The sequence below is a fragment of the Blennius ocellaris genome, assembly GCF_963422515.1.
Source record: "Blennius ocellaris genome assembly, chromosome: 21".
In the NCBI taxonomy this organism is placed as follows: Eukaryota; Metazoa; Chordata; class Actinopteri; order Blenniiformes; family Blenniidae; genus Blennius; species Blennius ocellaris.
Window position 1 is genome coordinate 6,904,142 of NC_137670.1, and position 24,852 is coordinate 6,928,993.

General features: G+C 43.8%; 1 protein-coding gene across 4 annotated transcripts in view; it reads right to left on the bottom strand.

Annotated features, from left to right (window-relative positions):
* Positions 1-24,852, bottom strand: part of LOC308145934 (CASK interacting protein 2) — a 47,017-nt gene that overhangs the window by 9,637 nt on the left and 12,528 nt on the right. The window contains exons 3-13 of one of the 4 annotated variants that reach the window (XM_080517533.1): positions 11,207-11,258; positions 10,088-10,185; positions 8,913-9,058; positions 8,238-8,333; positions 7,014-7,165; positions 5,569-5,677; positions 4,952-5,060; positions 4,749-4,843; positions 2,995-3,112; positions 1,301-1,426; positions 285-371 (exon numbers count right to left, since the gene is read on the bottom strand). In XM_080517533.1, coding sequence (XP_080373659.1) covers positions 285-371; positions 1,301-1,426; positions 2,995-3,112; positions 4,749-4,843; positions 4,952-5,060; positions 5,569-5,677; positions 7,014-7,165; positions 8,238-8,333; positions 8,913-9,058; positions 10,088-10,185; positions 11,207-11,258 — 1,188 coding nt within the window. Of the gene's footprint in view, positions 1-284; positions 372-1,300; positions 1,427-2,994; positions 3,113-4,748; positions 5,061-5,568; positions 5,678-7,013; positions 7,166-8,237; positions 8,334-8,912; positions 9,059-10,087; positions 10,186-11,206; positions 11,259-24,852 lie in introns of all 4 variants that reach the window. The other 3 variants (XM_080517534.1, XM_080517531.1, XM_080517532.1) reach the window with 3 other exon arrangements.

Here is a 24,852-nt window from a genome sequence, read left to right on the forward strand (position 1 = left end):
GTGAAGAAAAACCCAGAGACATCAGTGGGGTTAGAGTTTGAGGAACAGCTCTGGAGGCCGGCTGCCCACTCACCATCGTACTCCTGCTGCAAGAGAGCTGTGCTTACTGGATTATTGGGAATGGGGGGGTGGGGGGGGGCAGCAGAGGGGTGAGGACAGGTCAGTATTTTGGGGATAAAGCTGGAAAGAAGCTCTGCTAACGGGGTCTGGTGGGGCCGGAGCTTGTCTACAGGATCACACAGGGTGAGCGGGGGGGTTTAGGGTTTGGGGCCACACACTCTTACCAGTGGGAGAGCGCCTGAGGACCCAAATATCCTGAGTGGGGCTAGCAGGACTAGCTGAGGCTGAGAGCTGACTCCCCGGTGGAGCACCTACCAAACACACACACTTTAGACACACACTCGACGTGACGGCCCGTGTGCTGCACACAGAGCTGAGGGCGGAGCCACAGAGGAGGGGCTGGGAGGGGGGGAGACGCCACCGAACAGAACCGAACGGCTCATAAGAGCGTTCAGTGACACGGAACAGAACTGAAAGGCGCCGTACAACACCGAGCCACGGTCAACGGTGCCAAGCGGCACTGAATGGAACCGAACGACAGCCTGCGGTCATTTCATTGCCGTGGGTCCTGCATCTCTTTGAAGGTTCTTCGTCTCGTAGATTTTTGTGAATCTTTTTGTCTTTGTCTGTTTGATGTCGGTGTGTTTAATTTCCCTTGTTTTGCATCTCCTTTTGTTTGTTTTAAAGAGTTGGGGTTTTTTTTCAATATAACTGTGGTTCTACATTTGATCTTTGTTGCATCGTCGCACTGTTTTGGGATCTGAGTACCGCATTGTCTGGACTATGTCACAATTTTATTACATTTTTTTTTGTCTGGGAATATTTATGCAAACAATAACCTGCAAAAAATGTTTATCAGAGCTACCATGAGTGAGAGCACAAACGTAACCTCATAAAACAGAAACTACGTACCGTATTTCCTGGACTATGACTCACTTTTTTAAGTTACTCATCTGCCTATGCAACTTCGAGTAAAAAGCGACTTTTTATTTCAAAATATACCTATATCTGGTTCCATTATATATCATTGTAATATTATTTAATATCAAAGTGTTATATTTAATTAGTTATTGTATGTTGTCTTTTCTGGTTATTTGCGCTCGTGTTTGTTCTTTGATTTGTTACTAAAGCTTTAACCTTACCAAGATTTTAAGAATATTTGGAGTAAGTGTGTGTGTGTGTGTGTGTGTGTGTGTGTGTGTGTGTGTGTGTGTGTGTGTGTGTGTGTGTGTGTGTGTACCTGAGGGATCGTAGCCCAGGATGTAGGAGTCGTCGGTCTGAGGGGCGTGGCCGTGGCTGGAGGGAGGGGCTCTGGATGCAAAGTGCTGCCTGCAGGGCATGGAGGCTTGGCGGGACAGAGTGCCCCCTAGTGGCAGGCAGGGAGAAAGATCTGGGTTTAGGTTTGCATGCATGAGTGAGAGGGAAGCATGAGGAGCCGCATGCACAGGTACAGAAGCTCCACTGCAAAGTCCTCTGATTGGAAATGCGGAAGAAGAGGCAGACTGAGGAGAAATCCTCTCAGAGTTACATAAGAAGCTGCTGAATGGAAGTGGAAGATCATGAGCGACACTGAGAGGGCTTTACTCTTCCTTTGTGTGCTGACACTGCTGACATTATCACACACACACACACACACACACGCACACACACACATACATACACAGACTGAGTTCGCCTCATAAGCAGAGTCGCACATTTCGAGTCAAACTCTCTCGTCTTACACACACACACACACACACACACACACACACACACACACACACACACACACACACACACACACACACACACACACACACACACACACACACACACACACACACACAGCCTGTGAGGGCTTTGGCGCTGAGCTGACACTTTGCAATCTGGCCATAGTAATCCTATTAATGTGTGTCTCTGTGTGTGAGTGTCTCAGCGTGTGTGTGTGTGTGTGTAGTCTGGCATGTTGAGGACTCAGAAGAAGTGCTTGAGTTTGTGTGTGTGTGTGTGTTGCTGTTATTGGACCCCTCGTCGTCCCGCTGTTTGAATGTCAGTGGCTTTACAGCTGCAAAACAAGCGGCGGGCTCATATTCCTTTTATTCACAGGGATTAAATCTGATGGTTTACAAGCATGCTGAACCCGGCGGTTATCGGGCAGAGCAAACACCAGCGATCCCAGTAGCGTACACACACTCCTAACAAGCTCTTCCCTGGTCAAATTCTCTGATTTCATACCGCTCTGTCAGCCCCCTCTGTGTACCGAGGCTAGTACTTTACAGTATGAAACACGACTTTCAGAGCTATAAATCATTTAAAGATACAGTAAGAAAAATGCAACTGTTAGTCCTTTACTGCTGGATGCCTTACTGGAGGTTACTGGGTATTCTAAAAGTAGAATGGGAGGCAAAGCTTTCAGCTATCAGACTCTTCTCATGTGAAATAAGCTCCCAGTTTCAGTTAAGGAGGCTGACGCAGTCTCTAGTTTTAATATTAGGCTTAAGACTTTTCTATTTGATGAAACTTAAATTAATGAAGTTTGCTGGTTCCGGCCACTCTGGACTCTTTTCTAGTGAAGCTGCTGTAGGTTTAGTCCAACACTCAGCGTCTTTCCTTTCTCATTCTACATGGAGGCTGCGCGATTCATTTAATCTAAAGTCAGATAGTGATGTGAGACAAGACCACAAACTCTCCTCACAGCTTTCATCTTTGAGTGACCAAGCTTTTAAACCAATCGAGTGTGGGGAGGACTTGAATAAACCACGGAAAGCAACAGATTTTGGTCATCAGCATTTAAAAAGAGACCACCAGAAGACGGGGATATCAGGTGAGTTGTTGGTCTGAATGGAGGAAAAATACCATTTCCTGTGCTTAGACATATGGAGGAACTGAGTTTCCCCGGTGTTGTTGCTGGTCCTATATACGTGAAAGTGAAGTATTTGGAGCTGCTGTAGCTACCTGCTCTCCTGCTGAGGACCTCCACCACCGACGGGGGGAAGAAGCCCACGCGGTCCGTCCCCCGCTGGCTGTCGTGGATGTGACCTTTCCAGCGGCCGTCCGAGTGCTGCTCCAGGACCTGACACACACACACACAAGTGACCCGATTAGGGCCGAAGTTTGATCGCAACCACACGTGAACTCTATGCTGGCCCCATCTGGACGATTGCTTTTAAGACTGTAATGGGGGAGACGAGGAGTCGAAGGGGGGGGGGCGCCACACAACAGCGTACGAGTTCCAACAAGAGTCTGGAGATGTCGTGCATAAAGATATCAAAAAACAGAGCGTGAGTGAGGGGAGGAGGAGCAGGGGGGCAGCAAGGTGGTAATTAAAGAGCGACAGCAGCAAGCCTGAGCCCGTTTCTCTGCTATGATCTCCCACTCAGTACAACAAATTACCCCACAACATCACGAACAAACACTCGCAGCTTCGGCTGCACAGCTCTTGGATTGTAATCAAACCCAACATGTGTTTGTACAAGAGGCGAATACAAGATTCTCACTGTGACTGCGTGATGTGAGACTTCCAGAGCAACGCAAACTGACAAGGGTTTTCTTTTCTTGTTTTAATATTAAGTTCCAAGCAGAGTTCTCCGTCGTTCACTCCCTTCACGCTGCCAAGACCCTCAGACTTATTTACTTATTTATTCTTCTGTAGCCCACTTTTTTTCTTTTCTCCCTCTGATTCAAGGAATGCGACACAGCAGACACATGGGCAGGCAGCTAAGGACCAGTTTACACTCGTTCAGAGTGAAAACACATTGCCTTTGTGCTTTCATTTCAGAAAGTTTTCTTTCTTTTGTCCATTGAGACGAAAAGAAATGAACCGCTGGCAATGCCGTAGTTTTCATGTTGGGACACCAGCGGGTGCTGTGGTTTATTTTTGTTGTGAAAAAACACATCAGCGGATACAGTGTAAACATTGACAATGGGAGTACACAAACATTTGCATGGGCATGCACAAATGTTACGAATAATATAATTTGACCATATGGACACGTGATCAGAACCAGAGTACATGGACTCTGTTCAGAATACTGAAGGGCATAAACCAGCCTTCTTGTTGGGAAATATCCAAATCATGGAATAAACATGTTTAGGAAGTGTTTGTGTGACCCGTTTCCCCACATCAAGGGATCAAAATGATACCTCTCTGTGAGGTCTGACTTTAAAGATGAGCGAAGCGTCTCAAGCTGGATCCATAGGCAAGGTGTTCAAACCTCACAGGTCCTTTACTGTATGTACGATGTGACGTACCGACACAGAAAACCCATTGAGGACACCTGTCTGATATGCTGCCAGAACATGGACTCTTCCAGGAATCTAAAGCCTCCCCGTGGTATCTGACACCGAGGCGTGAGCAGCAGATCCTTTAAAGTCAGACATCAAACTTCTTGCACTGCAAACCTGGTTTGGACTCAGTTGCTGCTTGAGCCTCATGTGAACTCATGTGCGATTCATTTTGAGCCTCGCCTGGGAGCGATCGAAATTAGATTTTTTTTTTTCGATTTCCGATTTCCAGTAAGGAAAGAACAATTATAATACACTGAGTTAATGTGAATTGCGTGCGGAGGGGAAAAAAATGCATATAGGTTTTCCAGTGAAAAGACCATTTATTTTCCCTGGGACGATTCGATGAGAATGGATGTGTTACAGTCTCTGCAGTAATTTAAAATCGCTGTTCAAAAGAAGATAAAAGCCTAAAATGAAAGTACCATAATGAGATCTCCAGCCCGCAGGTTGAGTGCAGTTGGATCGTGGAGGTTCCAGTAATCCTTCACCGCTCTGACTTGAAGAGAGCTTGAAGCTTCTGCAAAGTGAACACACACACCAGTTACCACGACATGGAGTATTGTCATGAACACAGCATGTGTCAAAAGGTAAAGCATGGGATCCAGAGCTGAGGTGGTGTGAGGACCTCTGAGGAGCTGCTTGATGTCCCTGCTGGCCGTGGAGGTGGTGAACTGGTTGACAATGTCCAGAGCCGTCTGGTTGTACGTGTTGCGCATGTTCACGTTGACGCCGGCCTGAACACAAACGATGGAGAACGATGGTCTAAGCCACTGAAAACACCACTTTTTGAAAAAGGCCACCAAGGTGGAACGTTTTGATAATGCTTCGACTCGGTGAAAATTGGGGAACGGCAGCTTTGAGACTTTTAGAAAATAGTTCTGCAAATGCGTGAGTACATGGACAACAGCAACAATGGCGGGAGTCCAGAGTGTCACGACTTCCAGTCCATATTCTCTCAGGACTTGGTAGTTTTAGAGTTAACAGTCACCGTAATAACAATCCAACTTTGTCGTCTGTCCATACGAACATCTGTATACTCGCCATAACGTTTTTCAGCGTTCCTGCCGTTACGATGGAAACAGGTATCATTCTCAACACATTACTGTGTAAATGCCAAACTTTGCTGAAAAGCAAAAATGATGCGTGATATTGTTGCGCAAAAAGGGCCTCAGACTCGTGTTTCTTATAAAAAAAAAAAAAAAAAAAAAGGTCTGCATGGACGAAAGTATCGAAAGTGCTTACGTCCAGCAGCAGGCGCACCACTTCGGTCTTCCCATAGAGGGCGGCCTCGTGCAGCGACGTGCCCGCCTTGGTGGCTCGGTTGATGTCGATGCCAGCTTTGAGCAGTAGCCTGCAGGAGTCCAGTCAAAAAGAAACGCATTCGTCCATTCAGCTGTTGCACACACACACATATATATATATGCTCCATAAGGCTTTCCAAATTGGACATTCATAAATGACACAGGTTCCCACAAAGGATTCCCGATCAGAAATAAAGGTTCTCGTTAAAACCTTTTGGTGTGAGCCTCTGGCAAACAGAGAACACATCCGTATGCCAAGCTAAATTCAACAACAGAAATCTCCTCATCTTTCCTGGCACATAATCTAATCTCCTGCTCGTCTGAGTGCACCGGTGCTCGCCGCCTCACTCCCAATCAGACCTGGAACTCCTCCTCACGTAGTGTGAGGACGTCTGCCGTGACAGCCTTTGAAGAGACCGACATCCCCGCGTGAGAGATCACAGCCACAATTCTGCTGAGTAAAACTCTGAGTAAACTTGAATTTTCTGTTTGCGTCGGAGGGTTTAAACTTCGCCAGCGCGGGAGGAAGAAAAACGTGGAGCAGCAACGGTGTTGCAAGATTCAGGGGAAGATGGGAAGCATTAGCAGGGTGGGGCTGTTTGGATAAGCACACACATATTTATACAGATATGATAGGGGGAAAGCACCAACTGGAAAACACAACATGTGTTACTGAGTCAAACAGTGACAACAGTGGGATAAGTTACAGTACAAATACGTATGTCGTAAATCCGTTTAAATATAACATTTGCTGATTTCTGTCAGGTTGCCTAATGATCAATGAATAAAAGCTAAATATGTTTACTGTGCAACAGGGCTGCAGTGACTCATGCACAAACAACCATCTTGCAACAGAGTGAGCCTCTTTCCTTCAGCGCATCTCTGCAACAAGGTGTGTAACAGGCCGGTGCTGAACTAAGACCCAGTTTAGACGCCAATGTTTCAAGTGAAAACACATCATTTTTACATTCTCTTTCAAAAAACCGCTGCGTTTATGCAGTAACATTTTGAAAACGGTATCCGTTTCAAAGAGTTCCACCTTGAGAGCCAAAAGTTGTGTTTTCAGTGACTCTGAGCACCGTTGTCATGTAAACGGACACCCAAAACACAACAGAGGTTTTGTGTTTTCACTTGAAAACATAGTCGTTTTCCGAGAAGATTTTTTAAATGCACCAGCATTTAAATAAGAGGCTCGACAAACTGTGAGATTAACTCATACGCTCATTTGATTCGACTCTCACTAAAAATGTCTGGCATTGTACATTTTAAAGAAGTGATTTAGTTTTTAAAGAGAAGTGAGAATCTCCTCATTCACTGTGAAGCAGGTCCTCATCCAATATGGCGGCCACTGCCTACATAAGATGAAAGAGCGGGCCATCGTCTTACTTGATGATGTCTTTGTGTCCATTCCTGGCAGCCAGGTGGAGCGGGGTGGTGGAGGAAGAGTCCAGGCTGTCTCCTCCTCCTCCTCCTCCTCCTCCTCCCTCTCCTTCCAGCAGAGCTGTCACCATGTTACTGCTCAGCAGCAACTGAGCCACCTAAAGAAAAGCCATCACCGAGCGTTAGCTGGCAGAATCAGGACGGGAATTACAGCAACATAAATGATGTATATATGCAAAGCCAAGTTTAACCCAGGTCGCACAATGAAATAGTATACTGTGGATTCAAATATAGGGTTAACCCAGCACGCCGAGGCTTATCCAGTCTTCAGCAGCTGTCTAAAGATAAAGATACCACAGAGTCTGTGTGGGACAGAAAAAACAAAAACAAACAAAAAAAACAATCCAAAGCCCATTTCTTTCACAGCTAAACTGCAAACTCAGACCAGACCAAGAACGTTTAACAAGCCTGCGTGTCACTCTGAGTTACAGCTCCAGCTATACGTCTCACAGCCGGGCTTATCCATCAACGTGGCAGCGGATCAAGAAAACACTGCCATGTGCAATATCTTTAACGGTAGAGAGTCCCAAAAGAACCACTGAAGCTTGGTTTTCTCCTCCGCACAAACTCTGCTCACGTCACCAAAAATTCAGGTTTAATATGATCCAACTTCTTATAATGAAAGTGTTTTCATGACTTTAATAAAGACATACAAATATTGTTCACACTTCACAGAAAACTGCTGTCAACAAACACTTCATCTTCTAAAAACAACTCCAAACGTCATTGTCTGTGAATGCTTTTGAAACTAATTCAGAAACAGTTGTGAAAACCATTGTCGGACAACTATTCTGAAAACTACTAACTGTGGTCATTATTTAGAAAAAAACAATCATCAGAAGCACATCATAACCATTGTCAATGAACAAGTGTAAAAATACAGGAAAGCTATTATCTGCAAACTCTTCTCGTGTGCTAACGCCTCTCAAAACCAGTGTCCAAGCAACCATTGCCTGAAAACACTTCTGAAAACATTAATCTGCAAAAACTGGTCAAAACCATTGTCTGGAAACACTCCACACAACCAAGGTGCACTACCAGCAACATGCATATACAAGCACTTCTAAGACCGTCATCTGTGGACGCTTCTGAAAACCAATGTTTGCAAAAACGCCTGAAACCCATCGCCTGTGAACAATTGCAAAACCCATCTCATTTGACGTGACGCACCTTCAGTCGGCCAAACTCGCAGGCCAAATCCAGCGGCGTTTTCTTGGCCTTGTTGGTGAGGCAGGGGTTGGACTGGTGCTGCAGCAGCATCTCCGACTGAGGGCGCAAAGAGGAGAGCGTAAGTGATACCAGCCCGTGTTTGGTGAACACTCATTTGTCAATCATCCCGACACGGCGGCTCCGTGTGTGTTGATGTTTTGTCTCGTCGAACAGAGGACGGGGATCATACGATATCTCCGGGGGTGACGACCTCTGTTTAGGATCACCAGTGTTGTATCGGCGATGTGTTGTGTGGGTCGACGGTGTGCGTATCCGTCCTTTTAACACACTCAGACAAACCTGCAAGTCTCCGGGAAAGGAATGTGTGCGCTCACCGCTTCCACACTCTTGTGTAAGACTTGGTGTCAGAGCATTAATGGCATTGCTGCTTTTGTTGGGGCACAAAAGCAGGTGAGACACAAAGGAGGGTAGATTTCAGTGAAACTGGAGGACTGTTAATGCCTTGGAACTTTGCCCCAGGCCGGTGACAAGGGGCTGCGTGGGTGGGTAGCCCCTTGTTCTACACCTGAAGCAGACCTATTTTTTTTTTCTTCTAGACGTTAGGAGCTTGTTTTTAGGGCTAAACCTAAAAACAGGGGTTATGTTAATGAGCTGGACCCCACATGGAATACGTACCACCTCGTAGTGTCCGTACTGAGCGGACAGGTGTAATGGTATCTGTCCGTCGTGAGACGGGGAGTTGACTGAAGCGCCGGCTCTCAGCAGCAGAAGGACGGAGTCTGCTTTCCCCTGCCACGCTGCGTAGTGGAGCGGACGCATGCCTGCGGGCCGAGGAGACGACACGGGACAGGCGCAATGAGACGGGACGGCGAAATCTGCATTTGTCCAACCAAAGTACCCTGTCGATATGTGACTTTCTCGTTACTTTTAGACACTGTTTCGGTGACATTTCGAGTGAAAACCCATGACTTTTGCATCTTGGTTTCAGAAAAGTTGCACGTTTTGAAAACATTTGTGTAAATGAGGCTTATGTCAATGTCTTATTCATAAACAACCGTATTGGCTTGTTCTCTCAGGGAATTGTCTCAGTGAATAAATGTGACTTCAGATGAGTATCTCTGAAAAGATGCAGCACGGTTTGGGTGGGAGAACTGACTTAAACTGACATTTAACACCAAATAGTCAATTATTCCAGTGTGGACAGAAGCAACAATTCCATCAATAATCTTAATTAGTGCCACTTTAACCACAAGTCTCAAATATATAAGGTATATATCAAAATGAGCCTCAGTATGAACAAACACAGACCTATTTAAGAAGTCTGGCTCTGTTCATTTTACCTGAAGGAAGAATAAGAAATACTATTTTTTTTTTTTTTATGTAGATGGAAAAAATGTGTGAATTTTCCAGTTTGAGAATGTTAGGATTCATTTTTCCACTCAGAAGTGGATAAATAAATCCAGTTATGAAAGCAGTAAGAGTTAACATCGTTCTCTGCTGGGTATTGTTGAGTTTGGGAGTCCAGTATGGTACCGTAGCTGTACCTGCCTCGCTCCACATCCAGGAGACCTTGGATCTGAGCGAGGTTGAATTTAACCTCTCAATGAGTCCATGTGTGACCTGACATAATGGGCGCTGCACGCCTGCCACTCCAAACCTCAGACATTCGCTGTGGCTCTGCCGCGGCTGCATGGCCGGCCGACTTCAAAGCCAATCGCATTTATTCATTTGGGTCAAACTCATTTTCATGAGTGAGTCGGAGAGCTGCTGAGGAGGAAGTTTCGCCACAACTCACTTGAAGGGAGTTTTTTATTTTTTTCTGGGGAGGGGGGGGAAGCGACCGCCTTTACCGTTGACGTCCTTGATGTCCACAGTGGCCTGAGCGTCCAGCAGCAGCGACAACAACTCGGTGGTGCCGGTCAGAGCGGCGTGGTGCAGCGCTGAGAAGCTGCAATAAGATCAAAACACAATAAAAGAAAACAATAAAAGCATCTCCGAGATAGAAACCAGGATTAGAACATACATTTAATTTAAGTTTAAGTTATGGTAATAAATACAGCTAAAAAATAGGATTGATGAAATGAAATGAAATGAAATGTCACTGCTTCTTATTCAGCTCAGTGAGGGTGACAGGAACAAAGGTGCTGTTATAAAGCTTTGCCCAGCACCCTGGGACTAAAAAACTTCCATCCTGGGGGGGAAGAGGCTAAAATTCACCTGTCCAGAGAGAAATTAAAGACATAAATTCTGAACAAACACACAGAGATGGACCTCCAAGGCAGAACCAAATCGGGACACTCGTTCTCGCTGCATGGGGGGCAAGAGAGACGGTAACAAAGACGCTGCAAAGGGCAAAGAGTATTTAGAAAATAAACAATAGTATTAACAGTTAACTTAAAAAATTTCGGTATTCCTGGAATACACAGTTTCCTAAAAACCTGTTTGATTTTCCTTTTAATTTTTTGAGAAGAAAATAATAAAACTATGAATCACATTCTTAAAATACAAATTTTTTATGAATGAATTTGTTATACATTTAATGGAAGATATATATTTTTGGTGTAAAAATTAGTGCCACAGTTAGTGATGCTATGCTGTGTTACTATTTTAGCTTATAACAGTTAGTTACAAAATAATTGGAAAATGCTGTCCAGATATGGTTATTTGCTCCATAAAGGTTTAAAATTGCTTACTCCCCCCCTTTAATAATGCAGCACAAACAAGCTTGATTTCCTGTCAATTTGTACAGGAATAGTGAGAAAAACCCTGGGAAGTCAAGTGTGTGTCCAAACATGTGTGTGTTTGTGATGAGATGGTGAGTCAGTGTGAAGTCAAACAGGAGAAAACCACAGTTTTTCTCCAGTCGGCCAATCAATGCACGTTGAATGTTCCATTGCAATGCCTTGACTCAGCTCGGCCAACACACACAAACACACACACAAACATGTACACACATGCACTCGTCTCACCCATCTGAGTCCTGGTAGTTGACGTTGAGCCGCTTGGTGGAGCCCAGCAACTCTGGAAAGAAAAGGAGAAAGAAAGACAAAAGACTATTTGGTGCGTGTTCTTTGGAATTTCTTCCACTCTTGTGCTTTGCTTTTGGTTTTGTTTTTCCCCTCATCGTGTCTTCTTTCGTCAAACACCCCGACGGGATTGCGGGCTTTCCTCGCCCGTCCCCTCCCGTACAAAATGGAAGATTCCGCTTCATTTATGCTCTCGTCGCGGCTCAACCGAACCCAGAGCGACAACCAGACAACCCAACGTGACAGAACAAAACAATGCAGTTTTATTATTGACATGGAGCGAATCTTCAGTCACTCACCTTGATGGAGGCGCACTGCTGCTCATCTCATACTGCACTCCATACTGCTAGTTTCATTCACGACTCCTCACATGTTTTCCAGTTTATTTCTCATATTACAAATTGCAGACGATGATTCAATAAATGATCTAATCCACATACGATTTAAGGCCCGTTTACATGACAATGTATCCAGTGAAAATGCAGAATTTTTGTTTCAGAAAGGTTTTGTGTTTAAATGGCGACGTGGCGAAAACGATGCCCGTTCACATGTAAAGAGCTGAAATGCTGAAAACAGTGTAGTCTTCCAGTGTGGACTGTAATGGTTGTTGGCTGTCATTTGTTTTTGTAAAGAAACCACACACACATGCAGCAGAGAATAATGCGCTCAAAACACGAACGATGGCAAAATTACCAATTATATAAAACTGCCAAGTAGCAGAATAATACGGACTGGGAGTCATGACACTCTGGAGGCCGCCATTGCTGTTGTTTTTCATCTGCTTTGCGCATGTGCAGAAGAACTATTTACTACAGCCCTGATGTGCACGTGCAGTATAAGCATTTTTGACATCTATACAGGGCAGAAGTGTTTTCAGAAAGTTCCTGTTTACACGACGCCGGAGTCGGAGCGTTGTCAAAAAGTTCAAGTTTGCGATCTTTTTGCATTCTATCAAACTCAGAATTCCAATGCCATCTTATTTCCATCTCATACATAAGTTTCCAGCTTCCCACAGCTGAGATCCAGTGTGAAGGCTTTCTACTGTCAGCAGAGACCCACACAGGAGGACGACGAACTACAGAGCCATTCATAGCCGTCAATCTCCAGCACTGTTTGCTCCCACATAGGTGTGGAAAGTCGTGTGTGTGTGTGTGTGTGTGTGTGTGTGTGTGTGTGTGTGTGTGTGTGTGTGTGTGTGTGTGTGTGTGTGTGTGTGTGTGTGTGTGTGTGTGTGTGTTGTGTGTGTGTGTGTGTGTGTGTGTGCGTGTAGGGGGGTGGACTGACGGGCAGGAACAGGCACCGCAGCAGAAGAACGTTCGCCATACAGTAGGAACACTGGCGGGATTGAGCCATCATAGTCGGATGTATTTTAGGCGACTGCACAGCTCACATGCGAGGGGTGAGGAGGTCGGGGCGGGTGACGGGAGGGCAGGGAGTCACATTTTCATGGAGGTTCGTCCTCGCCGGGCAACGGGTGCCACTTTTGACAACCTGAACTGTGAGGCCTGATCACTCACCGTTCACTGAATTCCAGGGTAATTGCAAACGCTACGTCACCGTCAGACGAGCCTCAACACATCCAATCAAGTTGAACTGTAAATGTCATGGATGAGACTACGTGCTGCGTATACGAGTACGAGAATCTCATGCAGCATTGGACCCGATACCGGTATGGGTGAATCCCTAAAATCTACTGGTCTACAGATCTCTGAAGAGTTTAAAATCAATCTTAGATCTTCTGTTATGGTTCAATCCATCCAGATCTCATCTCAGGTCGTCTGAACCAAACCTGCATTCTGTTCCAGTCAGAACAAAACAGCCACAAGCTGCTTTTAGTTATTTAGCACCAAATAGTTTGGAATGAAGTAATTGAAAACTGCAGGATGGCTCCAACTCTGAGCTCTTTCAAAACAAAGTTCAACGTGTTTCAGTAAAGCAAGTGGATCTTTAACTGTTGTGGACTTGAGCTCTGAATTATATTTTCTTTTTAAAATCACTATGATATTTTAATTTCTGCATGTTTTATTGGAATGTTTTTCCTTCTTTTATTCATACCTCATTGCTTTTGTTGCTCAACTGCAAAAAGCTGCACATTTTGGGATTGTGCACTAAATTCCTTCTAATCAGGTTCCCTACCATTGAGTTTGATTCTCAAAAGAGTTTTTCTCAAAGATTAAAAGGGACTTTTTACTTTAGAAATGATTACAAACAATTTTCTACTCCCTATATTTCATATAAAATTTTGACACAATGAGATTTTTGGTTGTAATTGTCAATATACAAGTGAGACTGAATGGAAATCAGTGGGATTGTGTTGCTGCTACAAACCCTAGATATTCCCATCAAGAGCAGCAGTGGACAAAAATTAGACCAAGTCACTAAGAAAACTTAAAATGCACTGATCTAACTTCTTGTGAGAGAAAAGACTTGACACAGTCAGAATACAGAAAAAAATCAAGAAGTGTCCAGATTGTGGATTGATCGTATATAATGGGTTTCCCAGTGCAGCCTTGATTAAATATTCTGTTCAGTCTTTTTGCTTCATTCGTGTTATTCTTCAAGTCATGAAAGAGTAAGTATTCTCACTTTCAGAGCAGTTTTCTGTGCACAGAAACTAATGAAAGCATTGATAAAAGCCCACAGACTGTTGGAAACAGACACAGAAGAGGCCTGGTAACATTGCCCATTAGAAAGATGTGATTTTTGTTACTGATACAGCCGACTATCCAAATGTTTGCGAGCTTTACGGAGACAAAATGCTTCAGATTTCGAGGAACTTCTTTGAGGAGCTCTAAAATCGGTTTGAGTTTTTCTCAAAGATTCACGATGTTATATTCCAAAATCCCTGAAGATTATTAAAGTGGCACAACACACAAACTCACACTGAGTCAGTGACAAAGTCTTGTGAGAAAGCCGACCAGTCCATCAGAATTAAGATCCATAAAGTTGAAGAAAGACCTTTAAGACATTTAGGTTACCTCATGTGATTGAGAAACATGCAGTTACATTGAATTTTGCAGGCAATCTCTAAGTCAGAAAAACATTTTTTGCCAAAATACCTCCTGATCTTCCAGAAATGCCATAATTAAGAAACCTTGAGTGATCTCCAAAGCTTCCAATCAATGGATTCTCAAAGTTAGGCAAACACAAATCTGACCAGTCAACATTTGAGTCCAGCTCAACCATTCATCGAAAAGAAATTGCTTTGTGAATGTAGAACAGTGTATACACAAAGACTGAAAACTAGACACTGTAAATATAGGAGCAGTTCATAGCTAAAGGTCCATTTCAAAGTGTTTCCACAGATAATCCATTCACAAAAAATTTAATAATCAGAAGGTGTCAGTGAGTTAGACTTCGCTTCATCGGTCAATTTCTTATCAGTTCATCCTGAACTGAGTGAACATCGCGAGTGTCATACATTTCCCGAGGGACTTCCTGAGAAATGGGACTATTATGGCGTCTGAGTGACCTTTACTGACAACGTGTGTTGCCTCTCAGTTCATTCTCGACCAGAGGAGAGTGCGTGACTCTTTCCTCAGAGAAACGGAGGTTATAGAAATGAGAGAAAAAGAAGATCCTGGAGCTAAACACAAGCATACACAAGCAAAAAGCTGTGGAAAAATTGTTGGGATACAAATCCTGAAAGGCATTTCTGAAGTAGTCATTTTAACATAAACATGTTAACTTGATTTTTATTTTTTTTTATTTTTTTTTAACTGTCAAACTTGAACCAGAATAATCTTGATGGGAGGAAAAAGAATGTTCACTAAATCTGCAGACATTTCCCTTAAGGCTTGAGCAAGAATAATACAGACGGTCATAATAACTAGTCATAACCAAACAATACTGCCACTGACATAAGTACGGAAGCATGATTGCCACTGAAGCCACTGGTGCCCGTCAAAATTGCACACTAACATCTGCACTTGTGTTTACATCAAGGGTGTTGGTATGAGGTCTGGGTGCAGGTCTGTGGCTGTTGAAGACTTCCACGTGGATTCAAGAAAACAAGGGCCCGAAGACACAAAATGGCACATTGATAATGAGGCAGATAAAGAGGGGCTGGGCGTTTGGCTTCTTGCCAGAACGGGGTCTGAGCCGCCCCGGCGGCGTGGAAAGAACAGGCTCTTTTCAGGGAGTTCTAGTTACAACACGAGCCGGCATTCCTGGCATAGCACACCCACCATGCTATCCTACATGTCCGCTGGCTGAGCATCTACAGAACTGTCAGCTCCCCTTACCCACCCCTCCCTCGCTCGCTCACTCGCTCACTCCCGCCCTCCCGCCCTCTGACAGGATTGATCAAATTAGCAGTTAGCTAAACAGATGTGTAGTAAATCTTAAGCACCGTGTTCCTTCGCAGAGACAGGAAAATTACAGGGTTCCAACCCCGCTGAAAGCCAGAAAAACAAAAAGAACTGAAGAGCGGAGGGGCTGGAGAGTTGTCGGAAACACTGCAATTTCAGGCCCCATTTACACGACAGCGTTCGAGTGAAAATGCGTCGTTTTTAGCGATTTTGCCAGGATATGGACCGAGAGTCGTGCCACTCATGCCAAACAATTGACTACTGCCGTGGTGCGCATGTGTAGTAGCAGCTTTTCTGAAGAGTTGCGTTTCCACGGAGTCGGAGAGTTTTCAAAAAGGGTCCAACTCGTAAGCCATTTTCAAATAGTTGGTCTTTCAATAGCTCCGAGCACCGTTGTCGTGTAAACAGACCCCCAAAATGCAATGAAAGATTGACATTTTCAATTTCACTTAGTCTTGGAGAGTTGTTGGAAAAAGACACTGCAATTTTAGAGCTCTGTCAGAAGCTCTGAACAGCTGCTGCTTCTCTTGTACCTTTCACACACAGAGTATCCCGAACAGAAGAAAAAGGTTCTTAGTACTTCTGCAAAAAAAAAAAAAAAAAAAACGAAGCTCACCAAGGAGTGGAAGGGATGATCAAAAGAGGAGGGGAGTAAAAGGAAGAGCAGGAAGTTGGGGGAGGCAGGATGAAGCTGTTCAGGTGACACGTCAGGTGCGTAGAGGAGAAAACAAGGAAACGTTTGACATGAGAGCAGAACCTCGAGATGGAGAACGTCACGGCAAACATAAAAGACCATTTTCAAAAAGCCGCCTTGCTTGTTTTCGGCTCCTCTGATGAGGCTGCGGTTTGTCGCAGACGTCTGTTGCTCCGCCGAAACGCTCGTTTTTTGATCGCGGTTTACTCACGGGGAGGAAAACTAGAAGAATGAAGCGAAAAACTTGCCAAAATAGGAGGAGAAGACTGGTGGTCCTGTGTAAGACAGCTGAATAATATTCAACACTAAAAACGAAATCTCATTAATGCCGGGATCAGAACATGTGACCAATAAGACCTCACTGGAAAAAAAATAAAAGTGGGTCAGTGAAAATGAGCATCAGGAAGCCCAAAGTCGGAGATGATTAATAACGTTCCGGCTAAAGAGACGAGCACGTCCACACGTTTGGTGCGCTCTTATTTAAATGCTTTCTTTAAGCCAGGAGTGCATATTAAAAACTTCTACTTTCATTCCAATCACACATGCAGAGTGATTCACTCTGCTTTGCTCTATTTGTACAGCTCTGTTTGTAGAGGTTAGAGGATCCACGGGGATCTGCAAGTGACTGACAAGCCTCTAATGAGACACTTCAAACGTAAAGAAGGAAACTCCAACCAATGCATGAATAACACGAGCTTGGTAGAACAGTAACCCAGCCGCGACATTCTTTAGTTTATAAAGAACAATAAAAAAGACACGCACATCTATCGAATCTGTGCTTGTCTCACATTCGTTTATGGTTTGTTTAGTTTGGTTATTTATATGGTCATTTTTAATCTATTAGACTGTGAGAGATTTTGTATTGTTCTTGTGGGAGTTTTTTTTTTACATTTGTTTTGCAAAAATGGGTTTGTTTACAAACATTGATTGTGCGTATTTTGATTGTTTACAAACAATTAGGTTTGTGTATTTTTAACAAATGTTTGTTTTTAAACAAAACATGTATGAAAACAAATACTCAAAACAAACACTTATGACCAAACCAAATATATAGAAACAGACATTTATAAACAAACACCAAACAAACTTTCTAAAACAATTGTTTGTGTACAAACGAAAACTACTGTTTGTAAACAAACAAAAACAAACGTTTGTTTTGTTTCGTTTTCCATTAGTTTCACATTTGGAAATGGTTTCCAACTCGGAATTATGTAATATGTGTGACTCTGCTCAGTTTTACCCAACTTTGTGTAATTAGCACATATTGGGAGATCTTTTTATTGACTTTGAAATTGTGAAGTTGTGAAGAGTTTCGTCCTATTCAGAGTCCTACATGGGGGTTGCGTTGTGCTGCCAAATGTCACGTTTGTCTCTGCTTTGTTGAAGTGTGCTTCTCCGAGCTTATCAGTTTCAGAAAAATGCAAAACCCCATCAGACAAGATTGATCATGTCACGTGACTCGGCGAGACAATGAGCTGAAAGATGTCACGAAATGAGGCAAGAATCTGTAGGTCTCCATCAGCAGATACTATGAGTCACGTTTTCATTTTAAAGTCATTTGATGACTCAACATGTCTCTCTTAATCAAATTGTTGTTAAAAAGTGAACTTTAAGAATGCATTATCAGAGTCGCACTAACTTGCACTACATTTCAGCCATAAAAGACTTGGACTTTTTCTATTCATGTGTTTAACTCTCCACGGCAGTTTGACAAAAACAAGAAAAAAGATCCTCACACTAGAAATAAAAGTGGTTACTCCGAGGCTGGGCTATTGGAACAATCATAAACTTTTCCCGTCATATCTGGAAAATATTCTTTGGCGTGATACCACAGGGAATGAAAACTCTTCCACTCGTCTGGGCTTCTCATTAACAAAGCGCAGAGTGGGACACTTGATTCGGTAGAAAAGTGTACAAACAGCGAGACCACAAGCTGCCTGAGGCGACACCAAAATACAGAGCAGTGAGGAAGAAGGGGGTAATTTAGGGTCATCATGAGTCTGTGGCGAGAAATGGCTTGTGGTCAGGTGAGGACCTCATCAAGGGAAGCACTTATCTGAGGAACACATCCATCTAAGTGCACTGATTACTGAGAGGGTAAACACAGTCCCTCACTCCAAACCACCCAGCCTGCCTCAATACGGCTGTCCCACACAGTTCCCCACTTCTCTGTCGAAAGATTCCCAGGATTTTATTTAGAACACAACGCTATTCCGACTGTGGGTTATGTTTGAATTATGAGTGACGCGTATGGCTTCACAGTAATGTTTTGGCAAATCAGATTTGGGACAGGGAGTCTGAAACCTTCCTTTGAGAGAAATCCGAAGAAGCTCCGTGGACAAAAGGCTGTGAAACAATCAACGTGATTTCTGCTTTTTTTTTTTTTCCAAAAGTCTGAAGTCACGACCAAAATGGATGTTTAAACCAGGACTTCTGTCTTCATTGAGACTTTGCATTCAGACTGAAATGTCACCGTCTTTATCCCTGTCGCACCACCATCAGATTGCCAGGCGTAATCCTGCTAAGTCACAAACTTTCAGCCTGATATGTGATGCATGCAAATGCTGCCGGATTTGCAAGTTTACCTGCGGAGGCAAACAAGCCCCGAGGCGAGAGGAGGCTTTAAACAAGACGAGTGAGCGGCGGCCAGACGGGGCTTCCTGACAGCTCCTTTGGTCAAACCTCCAGCTGTGCGTTGAGACTGCAGCCGAGTTTTCCCGAAAGGAAAAGGCAGGACGGGGGTAAACAGTGCCAGCCACACACCCGAGGCCATGCACGTACACCAAACTTACTAAGCGACACACTTCAGCTTCATCAATTCTTCATCAATTGCTCGGCACGGTTCGCCGGAAGAATAAACACTGGAACTGGGTCTTGAGGAAAAAAAACCCCTTCATGTCAAAACAGCTCCGGGCTGTATTATCCAATAAATTTGCTCCATTGTTAAAAAGGAAGAGAGTAATCTCCCGTGGAGCCGCTGGCAACTAGGTCAGACCATATTTGCTGACAATGAGGGAGTGTGGAAACGAAGCAGATCATCTGCGCTGGTGTGTGTTGCTTTGTTTTTGTGTTCACCGCCACACTTGGACCCCTCCAAGAAAACAAGGTGATTAGAGCGGGCGTAAACACACCTGTGGGTCTCGTGTTACATAACATGTCTCAACCCTGCACTGCGGGGACAAAAACACTTTACATACCATTTAAATCATCTGTTTACTCTGCGAACTCCACGCACCGCACAGCCCCTCCTTTATTTCCATGCACTCTTCCACAAACTCTGAGACCCGAGGCTCTGCATCGCAAAGCTGTAACATGGAATAAACACAGTGCCTGGAGGCATGACTTTTCACTGGTTATAGTCAAATCTATTGAATAATATAGGCAGAGACTATAAAACAGCAAGATTTCTACATGCCACATAGTTTATGGTGCAATCCTGCAACTGGAAACGGACATTTTCACCAGTACCAATTATGATCATTTAGACTCTTTACATGACAATGTTTTCAAGTGTAAAAGCAAAACTTTTGTTGGATTTTGGATGTCCGTTTACGCGACAATTGTGGTTGGAGCCACTGAATACGCAAGTTTTTGAAAATGGCTCCCAAGGTTAAACCTATTGAAAATGCTCCAAGTCCACCTCCATGTCAACCGCGGAAACACTGCCAGTGTGCATGTGCACCACGGCCGTAATAAACAGTTCTTCTGCAGAAGAGGGTTATGGACAAACGCCCCCAAAATGTTGTAACAAGTTCATTTCAGTTCCATTCAATTATATTTATACAGCACCAAATACAACACAGTCATTTCGAGGTGCTTTTAATAGAGAGAAACCCAACGGATAAAACTCAAACTCAGTGTTTTACTGTTTTTATAAAGAATCCTTACTTTAATCTTTACATTTTTAGCTTATTTCTGAGATACATATAAATCTCAGATTATCTAAATCACAGAAGAAAAAGAACTTCAATATTCAGAGGTCAAAATATATTTAGTTTTCTCAAATCAAATGTCAAAATTCAGACTTCTTTCTTCAATATTCTCGAATTGTCCGTTGATCAACTCTAAATTCAGACTTCTTTTTTTTCTAAAAATTGGAAAACATGTCAATCTGAGAAATACTGCATCTTACGTAGCAGAAGAAATAACGTCTCAATTAATGACATCAACTTAGCTTGTCTGAGCTTCATAAAATCATTTTTCCTGATCAGAAGGTCAAAGTTTGACACCGTTTACTTCCTGTTGAGGCTGTGTCATAAGCACAAAACAGGTTTAGCCCGGCAAAATGTCATTGTCTTGTGAGTAGCACATCAGGAAATAATAGTCTCTGTGGTGGTATGTTCGAATAGCTATCTGCTCTGGGGGTGGGGAGAAAAATCCCACAATGGACATGTATGCAAAGTTGTCTGTCGGCGAGGCTTTAAATATCCTGCAGATTACCTTGATAGCGATAGAAAGTCATGCAGCCAGAAAGGTGCACGCTCAAAATATCCTGCACATGACACTTGGTCCACGTTCTGTGAATGCGGGGCTGTGGAGCCGCTGGCCTGCATGGTGTACATGGTCGACGCGTCTCCATGACACGCCTCATTGAAATGACTGGCTCTTTATCAGGCCTCATTTAGTTCAATCAGGAGTGTTGGAACACGTTTAAAAACATGCAAAGCACCGGGCTTTGAAATAATACAATTACTGTTGAAAACAGAAAAACATTTACTTTAAAGCATCATAAAACTAAGAAAAGCAGGAAATCCCTGGGAATGAGAGGCCAGATTGGTTTCTCTTACATGGGCATGTAAAAATTTCTATAGAAATCTACTTTGTTGCATGCTGGTACTTTCAATATAACCCTCCATGTCTTCTGGGGAGGCTGTGGAGTCAGTAGGTAAGGTGGGTCCTCTTCTAGGTGTCTCTAAGAAAGACACTGAAATTGAACTTGCCTGGTCAGCAACTCAAAGAAATACACAGATGTTTTTCGTAATTATGCATTTATGGAACAGGGAACTTTGGAGGTCACCAGTTGGAGAATTTCAAATTCCCGGTTGGCAGCAATCCAACAAAATCTGCACAGTTGACGTGACAATTGATGCCTCTATGGAGCTGTTAACTTGGAGGGTCACCAGTTCGAAAATGACAATTTTTTCTAAATCCACTGATAAATCATGTATTTATTGAGCTGTGGATTTTCAAGGCTATTCACTGGGAAATTCCCAATAACCAGTTGGCAGCAGCCCAAGACATGCGGGACAAATGTAGCTTTCGCTGAAAACTTCATATATCAGTCAAAGGAAGTTGGTTTTCACTTTAACTTTAATTTCTCTCCCTGAAATTTACACTTTCTGTGACATTCATGTCATAGGGAATGCAATTTGACAGCAGCTTCATCAGATTGCCTGTCGATGGAGCAGATGACCATCCAGGAACGTTGGTGATGATGATAAGATCTACGACTGTTACCTAACACGTCTTTCCTGTGACTTTGAACACAGCCAGTGGCATCAGAGAGTGTGAAGTGGGTCAGGCATCACATGTATTCTTAATAAAAAACATATCCAGCATAGAATGCAAATTTTGGAGGGTTGACTTGGTCTCGGTGGAACGGCAACATTCCAAAAGCATCCAGAAGGCACATCAGGAACACAGCTCCTCTCCTCCTCTGATATTTAAGAGGAGCACGCTAATCTATTCTCAACCAACAAAAATCCTGCACAAAGAAACAAAACAACGCCCTCGTTTTGATATGAGGACATAATCTCTTTCCTCTGAGTGCTGGGTGTCTCGCAGCAAAGCCCAAAACCAGAGAGGAAATATGACACAGGTTCACCAAGAGTTCACCTGCTTGATAAAAGTTTGGCAGGTTTGTTGCAGAGCTTATGCTGCCTGCATCGTCGTCACTCCTTTGATGAGTTGTCCGCCGTGTCTGCTGCGTACAGCAGTTCTTCAGGACCGCCTCACACGAAGCCCAGACTTTCCCTCCCGACTGATGACAGTGCTTTCCAAGCTGTGACGCTTTGTGATGTCGTCGGGTTCAAAATCTCTGAAAGAAACTCTCCTCCGTCGTCTTTGCCAGTCAGCTAATAAACACAATGTGTGTCAACAACAGCCGCTCCAAGGCCCAGGTTTCCACCAGTCCAAACAGCAAAAGCAGCGAGGCCTGGAAGCCCTGAGGCCACTGAAAAAAAACACCAACCATTGATTGAGCAGAGGCAACCGTGTTCAGTGACCTCACTCAAGCCAGTTAGACGTCATGTAAAGTATTGGACTTGTGCCAACCACCACATGAGGTCAGTCTCACACGTGCATGGAAAAGTCAATGCTTTAGAGTCAATTGTCATTGGATCCAACTGAAATCAACACCTTGAATAAGATGCAAACATTGTCTGAGGAGAACTGAGGGTCAATAAGACAGCGGGCATGGAATCTATTACGTGGCTCCAACAGAAAGTGCGTGGGTAATCTTACCTCCCATAGCCTCAAAACAAAGTCAACAGATACAATCAGCGGCTGATGTAACAGTTGTCACAACCATTGCAAAAGTTAATGAACCACAAACTGTCAAAACTGGAAGAGCCGGACTGAGACTCAGACAGAATCCTTCCGTGTCTCCGTACCTCTGGTACGTCTCTGCACGCACCATACATGGCGCAACCAATCACCACTCCCGTGTGCTGGATTATACGTGTGGCGGGCATGATGGTTCACATGCTTGTCTCACAGAAAGAGGACTTGCGTTTGCTTCAAAAGGGTCCTTTTCTATGTGGAGTTTGCATTTTCTCCCTGCATATGTTTGCAATTTCTTCAGAAACTTCAGTTTACACCAAAGAAATGACACTTAGGATAAATGGTGAGTGTAAATGTGTCTGTGTGTGGGAGAATGTGTGTGTTCGTGCTGTTGATGATGTCTTTTACCCAGTGTCACCTGGGACAGACTCGAGCATTTCAGCATGAGTCTGCAAAGAGACCGTGGGTTGCTTGGCCATCAGACCCAGAAGAGGGGTGGCAACCCTACACTGAAGAGGGTAAAAGTCAGAACAAGCAGTGCTTTGATTTACTCTGCACCCTTGAAGTTGGCCTCAAGTTAAAACAGTTTAATGACGTCTGATTGAGACCAGCTCGTCTTGGACTATGGAGCTCCTCCAAGTGCCTGTTTACTTGATAATGTTTTCAGGTGAAAAGGGCCAACTTGCTATGTTTTCAATTTGTCGCTCTGGAGACAAAGAAAACAAAACTTTTCTGAAATGATCTGTACTACAATCTATCAAAAACACAAAAACAATGCCCTCAGTCGATCTTAGCCATTTAAAAAGACCATAAACAGCAGGTCTGTCCACAGCCAGCTGAGATTGGCAATAATTCAAAATATTAAATGCTGAGTGTTCTATTGAATTGACATTTATAACTCAGACAAAAGTGAAAGAAGAAATCTTCAAGAACCCTGGATTCAGACCATTCTCCGCAAGACTGCCAGAGATGGCAGCATGTGGACGATCAAAGTCAGTCACAGAAGAAAGAACCTAAAGATTTCTCCGTCAAGAATCTGATCCCCCCCCCCCCCCCCCCCCCCCCCCCCAAAAAAAAAGGAATGAATACACATGAAGGTCAAGAGTGCAGAATGGATGATCTGATTATAGGCCAGATTGTCCAACTCTACGAGCAACCAGGATTCACCCAGAGTCCATAAGCTTAATAAAGACTGAGTCAATGGGGCTCAATCTAATTTAAGACCAAACTCATCTCGAAAATAACAGCACCAGAGCACATTTAAACCAGACGAAAGACCCTGAGGAAAAAACTTTTACGAGCTGATATCAAAGCAGAGACAGTGAGATAAACTGATACAATTCAGAAAAGATAAATGGTCCTTCCTGGTTTGTGTGCATACAACTTGTCTCATGAAGTTGCACTAAATTCCCCTTGTTCTCCAAAATTGCACATTTACCAAGCACAGGCTCACATTGGCCCCGATGCCTCTCGCTACAACCGAACGCATCCTATTAGACAACACCGGCGTCAGCAGATGTGAAGAGAGTCATTTCTATTTGCATCCCAATCTGGGGAAGAGACGGGGAGAATCGAGAGACGAAATGTAAATGAAGGTATTAAAAAAAAATAGACCCAGAGAGCGAGAGTGTGAGATAACCAAGAAGATCAAAGCGGCGACGGCAACCTCTCCTGCTGATTCTCATTAATGCGAACAGATACTCATGCAGCCCAGTTCCCTTTTGGCGGAGACACAATTCCACTGAACACACACTCACAGGCGTGTGTGTGTGTGTATACATATATATATATATATATATATATATATATATATACGACAAGACCTCCTTGTCAGACAATCCCATCATCCTTGTCTGTACAAGCACAAAAAGTCAGAGCACTCCGCCTACAGACAGACACAGACGGGAAGATTTTTTATCCTTGTTGTGTTCTTTCTTTATCATCTAACCGTAGACTCCAATACAAACACATGAAAACAGTTGCGGGGCATGTTGAGGCAGCGCAGCCCTCGGTGACACCGAGCCTCGCTGAGCTGAAACGCCTCGATCTCTTCACCTCTTTGAATGGCAGCGAGACATTTCTTT